Here is a 6,880-nt window from a genome sequence, read left to right as displayed (position 1 = left end):
CATTATCGTGGATTATTTTTGGTTGAACTTTTAGATTATGTGTGCATGTCAAACGTTTTATTATTATTATTATTATTATTATTATTTTATTAAAACGTTGTGTCTACTACAAATAAAACCAACGAGGGGTTGAACCTAACCTAAAAAATTTTTTTCCCTACATACAGAACGTTACTATTTACGTGTTTACAAATCCAACACTCCGCCCCACTTTAACTCTCCGCCCCGATTAACACTGCAAAGCACTTCGCCAATGCACCACTGATCTTTAAAACTGTCCATTTTATTCATGCCTTTATGCCACGAGAAAGTTATTAAGATTTTGCTTTTAATGCCCTTTAGGTAGCCATCCCGAAGGGACGTTGGATGCGTGTCGTTTTTCATGGCGGTGATTAATTGAACATATATATAAAACTTTGCAGAATTAGTCAGAAAATTGATTAAAATATCACTGCGGTTGTTCTCTTTTACTCCACATAACGCGTCAACTAGTGATAGTCTTCTACCTTGCCAGATGTTACTTGCCCATGCGATAACAAGGCCCCAAATTTCTTTGGCTAACAAGCCAAATTCTATTATCATATGCCAAGCGTTAGCTGTGATCTTTTCGCAAACCTGGCAGTTCTCAGTAACCCTGATGTTTGCTTTGAGCAGATAGGTCGGATCTGCTAATCTGTTTTTCGCAAACCGCCAGCTAATTTCTGCCATTGAACCAGATGTACAGCAGTTGAAAAATGATGACCAGTTAGTATCGTTCTCGGTCCAGTGATTACTTAAGCATTTGTCGGAAGTCCTTTGAAAGTACTCAGCCATGAATAGGTTTTGTAGCTTTCTTCTGTTGCTTTTATTCAGAGTTAATGTGGTGCCTCCAAAGTACTTAAATTTTAGTACAATTTCATGAGTATTTCTGCGGTTTACATCGCGCTCGGTATACAGTGCCTGGAAAAAAACTCTAATCCTTCTGTAGTGGGCTATAAGTTGGTTCCTGACATTCATAGTGGCATTTTCAGGCAAAAGTAAGTCCTCTTCGTCCACCCATCTATCCCCAATCCTGAAGTCGCCTATCGTTTTGTAACCCCACTTAGCCCAGTTGGCACTAAATAAAGGCGGTACGGCATGTGATATTAAGGTTGACGTTGTGGTTGGGGTTTTAAGAAAGTCGAAGTGCTCCAATGTAAAATTTATTGCTTGCATGTTAGAGATAAGCTCTTGTACATAGGTTGAGACTAAGGGACTGCTAGGTCTTTTCCCATCCAAAAAAAACCATTGCCACGACAGTCCCAGATCATCCGCCATTTGCATACTCTCCTCTATTATCGACCTCCAACTTGAATCTTCAGCTACCGTGATGAGACGTTTTCCCAGCCACGCCCGCATTAAGTTAATTTTGGAAGGGATATGCACAAGTCCCAAACCACCTTTCCGAACTGGAAAACACAGATCTTCATGCGAAGTCCAGTGTTTCCCTTTCCAAATAATGTCAACTAACTTTTGCTGTAAAGATTTTTGTTGCTTACTCGAAAGAGTGATACACTGCAGGATGTGATATAGCTTCGGAGCGATGTATGTATTAATGACGATTTTTCTGCCGATTAGGGATAAAGATGGCAGTCTTCTTTTCCATCTTTCGGATGAAAGGTTGATTGTTTCACAGAGCACGTTGAAGGCTTGTATCGAATCCTGTTCAGCACTATTGGTTAAAGGAACCCCTAATATTTTGATACCGTCTGATGACCACTTGAAGTTTAGAGGAGGTCTTGCCTTCCTTTCCACGAACCAGCCCAAACTCCGCGACACTTTAAAAGGTTTAGTTGTGCACCAGATTGTTCCTCATAGATACTGTAACATTGTTCTAGTTTTGCGAAGTCAGTTTCATTACAAATGAACACAGAAACATCATCGGCGTATGCGCTAACTGTTATTTTAATTTCTTTATGCATCATGTGAATCAAACACCCATCCAGGACTTTACGTGATAGGGCAAGGAGAGGTTCGATTGCAATGGAAAAAAGGGAACCTGACAACGGACAACCTTGTCTTATACCACTATTGAACTCTATGGTTCTTGTAAGCAGCGACCCAATTCTTACATGACTTGTAGCATTGCTATATAGAAGTTCTACTGATTTTGTAAAATAATTCCCAAAATTCATCAATTGGAGGACTTGAAATAAGTATGTGTGGGAGATGTTATCGAAGGCAGACTTCTGATCTAGGTTAACAACTGCTAACGGTATATTGTGTTGGTTTGCATAAAAAGTATTTCCCTATGCAAATGGATTGCATCGTACATGGATCTGTTCGGAACGGAATAGCTTTGATCTGGCGAAATTACTCGTACTTTGTTAATAATGTTCGCTAGTTTCATGGATAATATCTTTGCGAAAATTTTGTAGTCAGTCGTTAATAACGATATCGGTCTTTATTTACTTATTTCTAGAAGATCGCCCTTTTTAGGTAATAATACAATCACTGATTTGGTCACTGATGGGGGTAATTGTTTGGTTTCTAATGCGGAAGTTATCATTCTGTGATACATATTTTTTAGGATTCCCCAAAAACATTTATAAAAGTCAGTCGTTAAGCCATCTATACCAGGAGCGCTTTTTTTATTAAGGGAGAAAAGTGCAGCCGTTGCGTCTGCGACAGTTATTGGTTGTTCTAGAAGGATTTTGTCTTCGTCATGCAAGGCGTCAAAATGATTGTACAAAGCGTTGGACAATTTAATCTTGGTACATTTATCCTTATACAGCTCTTGAAAATAATTGGTAACAATTGGTCCCAACTTAGACGGTTCCTCAACTACTTCATTATTGTATCGCAGAGCGGATAGTGGTTTAAAGGGGGTTGATACTTGTTTGTTAATCGTTGGACGATCTGGGTGGACGAGATTTTCATACTTTGCCAGATATAAATCTTTTTCGCTTGTTCTTAGGTAGGCATCTCTCGTGTTGTTCAAAATGTTTTGGATAGGTTCGATGTTCGTGTTACTGTTTTTAAGAATAATGTTATTGGCGTGTTGTTGAAGTTCACGTAGTTCAGCGTATTGTTTTTGACTATTTTGTCTTTGATAGAGAATGACAACATCTTAGATCCGATTTTTCATTTGTTCCCACCGCACAGTCGGATTAAATGACGAAATAGTCGTATCACAGTCATCGATCTCTGATTGCAAAAACGTTGTCATAGCTTGAACGAAGCATTTATCTTGTAATAACATATTGTTGAACTTCCAATATGGTGGTAGATTCTTTGTAATACCCAAGTCTAGACTTACTGACAAAGAGAGATGATCGGAAAACGTGGTGTGCAATGATGCCTTGTTCAATAAGTGGACTAAATTACGTGAGCAATAGATACGGTCTAGTCGTGAAGCGGTTGGTGGATGTGTTTTGGTGTAAAAGGTGTGTCCAGCTGTATTCCTACGGATGAAGTCCCAACAATCAGTAAGACCACTTTCGGTTACCACTTTGCGCAATTCGTTTGCCAGATCATGGTGTCTTTCTGTTGAACCAATTCTATCTCGGTGAGGATTGAGGGTGCAGTTAAAATCTCCGCCTAAGATCACTTGTGAGGTGTTTACGGTTTTCAGATATCTATTGAGGGAGTATATAACGTGCTTTGCGATTCCTACGTTTATAGGTAAGTATATGGATACAAAAACCACCTGTTTCTTTTGGATCTCTACGGTGATACTTTGAAGGTAAGATTCTACTATTAGATCGTGTTTAATTACTTTCAGGTTGGCGTTGTTTTTAGTAGCTATCAACGTTCCGCTGTAATTTGTGATGCGTGGATTCATGAAAAATGTATGCGATTTGCAATTCAGCTGTTTGGGTAATTGATTTAGGTTTGACTCTTGAATAAACAGCAGGTCGGGAGACTTGAAGTTTAAAAAGGTTATGAGCTCCTGTATTTTGTATTCTGTTCTTAAACTCTTTGCGTTGAGTGTAAATATTCTGAAATTATTTTTCTGCATACTCATTTAGAAGGTAAGGCTGCGTCCAGATTACGCGCGCCGAACTGCGCAAAACGTTTGCGAGCGTTGCAGCAACATGTAATGTGGACGGGTATATGCGCACGAACGCGCCACTGCGTGCATGCACGAATTTGTTCGGGCAAGTGTCGGTACATCAAAGAAATTCGGCTAAGCGCGCGTTTAAAGTTAAGTGAAGTTTGGACGTAGTTGTGCGCATTCCTGCAACACAATGAGTGAAATTGAATGGAGTCGGGAGAAAACACTGCAATTAATTAACATGTATGAAACAAAATCAGAATTGTGGGACGTGAAAAACAGTAATTACCATTTACGAAATAAAAAACATGATGCTTGGAAGAACATAGCAACAGAAATGGAAAGCGACGTTGAAGTAATAAAGGCGAAAGTAGCATCGTTGCTGTCATCGATGAGAAGAGAAAAGGCCAAAATGAAGAATTCTACAGGCACGGGGAAAGGTAGTATTTTGATTTTCTTTTGATGTCCATTTTAGCTAATTGTGTATACATATGCAGGTAGAAACGAAATATATATAAGCAAATGGTTTGCTTTCGAAGCCTTTAAATTTTTGTGGGATAAGGACAGTGTAAAGGGCTCAATAAATACAGAAACGGTAAGTTCAGATTATATTTATTTCCAGCCTACTTACATAGTAGCATTTACCTAAGCATATTTATCTTGAAATGATACAGCACCATTCGACGAAAAATACTCCGCTAGTTCGTTCCGAATTTGTTGTGCATTTAGAGGAGATTTTCGCGGTAGTCTTCTGATAGGCAAGAATGAATTTTCAGGATTACCGTCACGTCGCCATGTTCCTTCTATTAATAAACCATCCTCTTCGCTATCAAATGTTCCAGGCGGAGTATATATTTGATTTGAGTTTCCGCTTCTTAAAAAATTATGCAAGTAAAGAGTGGTTAAAACAACAAGCCGTGCCTTCTCAGGCTCCAGTAATAGTGGTTTTCTCAAAACCCTAAAAACAGCGGACAATATGCCAAACGCGTTTTCGACAATTCTTCGTGCTCGTGACAAGCGATAATTGAAAATTCTTTCTGGTGTACCTTTGTCATGTAAACCTGAATAAGGCTTCATAATGTTGTCATGCAAGGCAAAAGCATCGTCAGCAACAAACACATAAGGAATCCGTTTCTGTCGGCCAGGAAGAATCCGTGGTTCCGGAATGGGAAGTTCTCTCTTTTCGATTTTTCTCCATAATAAACTATTTTTAAAAATTCCCCCATCCGAAATGCGACCCTGACCACCAACGTCACAAAAAAGAAAATTGTATTGACCATCTACCAAAGCAAGTAGTACTATACTGTGAAATGATTTATAGTTGTAATATTCGCTTCCACTCTGTATGGGTGCTTGTAACATAATATGTTTCCCATCTAACGCCGCTAGGCAATGAGGGAAATGCCACACGTCTTCGAAAATTTTGGAAGTTTGTGTCCACTCTTCTATAGTAGATGGCATCTGAAAATGTGAAATACACTGTAAATTCAGTACTATGGTCTATGAGTACACAAGCAGTGAAATCCATAAAAATTGCACTACCTATACTATTCTACACACGCCATTTAATAAAATATTTTTCTAGGACGAAGAAAGCACTACTGATGAAACTTTCAACAATTCAGAATCGCAATGTGTAGACAGAGAACCTCAATCAGTTGTAGCAAATGATGAAATCGAATCGGGTAGTGTAGTTTCCGTTGGGACAAGTCCTCAAATCCCAACAGCAAAACGTAAAATTTTTGTATCTCCCAAGAAAATACTTCCGAAACGAAAATGTGTACAAGAAGATCCTAAAGTGTCTGCTGCATACGATCTGCTTAAGAAGGTCTCAACCACTCCAAAAGACGAGTGTCATACTTTTGGTCAATACATAACAACACAGCTACAAAAAATGGATGAACGCACCCGAGCTGTTACAATACACAAGATTAATAACGTTATATTTGACGCTGTAATTGGAAGATACGATAATGGTAGTGGATCCAATACAAGATCCTCGGCATCTACACCTTCCTCTTCACATAGTTCCGGAAATATTGGGGCCGCCGATCACCTTTTATTCAATGAACAGTATCAGGATCCATTTTCCCAAGACACCCCTCAACCAAGTCCAAACTCACAATCTCAGGATTCATGGGGTGCTGTACAACATTATTACAATACATTCGCGCCTTAAGCAGTGATTACAAATATTCTCGTTTACAAATTTTGTTGTGATGCACACACACACACACCTTTTATGGATAACACTACGAATAAATGCAATATTTCTTACCTTTACGTAGTCTTTCAATGCGTCACACAAAGCTTGGCACACTTCAGTCACTATGGTAGATATGCTCTGTTTAGAAATTTTGAACAGGTACATCAAACTTGTGTATGAATCCCCAGTTGCCAGGAATCGTAGAGTAACTGCCAGTCTCTCTTTAACAGGAATGGGTTGTCTGAATGTAGTTTCTTGCTTCGCTATTTTATGCCCAATTAGATGTATCAGATATTCAAAATCTTCACAAGATATACGGCAAAAATTTTTGAACTGTCCAGTGCGTGACAATGATAAATCGTTCAACAGGTTGCTGCCACTATAAATATTGCGACTTTTAAATAAATTCGTCATCCAATAGCGTCTTCTCTTGCGTTGCTTTTTCTTTATAGCGTCGCAAAGAATAATAAAAGCTGCTGCAGAGATTTGCACATCATCATCCATGGTCACTCAAAAATATTCACCCGTTCAATTGGGAACCCTAGCAAACATAGCCAAGCACACACACAAACCAGAGACAAGACAGTGTGCGCAAAACATTTCTGCAACGCTCGCAAACGTTTTGCGCAGTTCGGCGCGCGTAATCTGGACGCAGCTTA

At 39.1% G+C, this 6,880-nt stretch overlaps 2 protein-coding genes across 2 annotated transcripts; one reads left to right on the top strand and one right to left on the bottom strand.

The window, feature by feature from the left end:
- Positions 1-4,169: 4,169 nt before the first annotated feature.
- Positions 4,170-6,298, top strand: LOC116160145. The gene is made up of 3 exons (XM_031473283.1): positions 4,170-4,455; positions 4,513-4,610; positions 5,601-6,298. Exons 1-3 carry the CDS (start codon positions 4,209-4,211, stop codon positions 6,192-6,194), a joined length of 939 nt encoding a protein of 312 aa, XP_031329143.1. The 5' UTR covers positions 4,170-4,208; the 3' UTR covers positions 6,195-6,298.
- LOC116160144 lies at positions 4,606-6,755 on the bottom strand. Its single transcript, XM_031473282.1, has 2 exons — positions 6,294-6,755; positions 4,606-5,476 (listed from the first exon to the last, which is right to left on the bottom strand). Exons 1-2 carry the CDS (start codon positions 6,723-6,725, stop codon positions 4,661-4,663), a joined length of 1,248 nt encoding a protein of 415 aa, XP_031329142.1. The 5' UTR covers positions 6,726-6,755; the 3' UTR covers positions 4,606-4,660.
- Positions 6,756-6,880: the final 125 nt, after the last annotated feature.

The sequence above is a fragment of the Photinus pyralis genome, unplaced genomic scaffold (assembly GCF_008802855.1).
Source record: "Photinus pyralis isolate 1611_PpyrPB1 unplaced genomic scaffold, Ppyr1.3 Ppyr1.4_LG1, whole genome shotgun sequence".
Lineage (NCBI taxonomy): Eukaryota > Metazoa > Arthropoda > Insecta > Coleoptera > Lampyridae > Photinus > Photinus pyralis.
The sequence above is the reverse complement of the archived record's forward strand: the minus strand, read 5'-3'. Positions and strand labels throughout refer to the sequence as shown.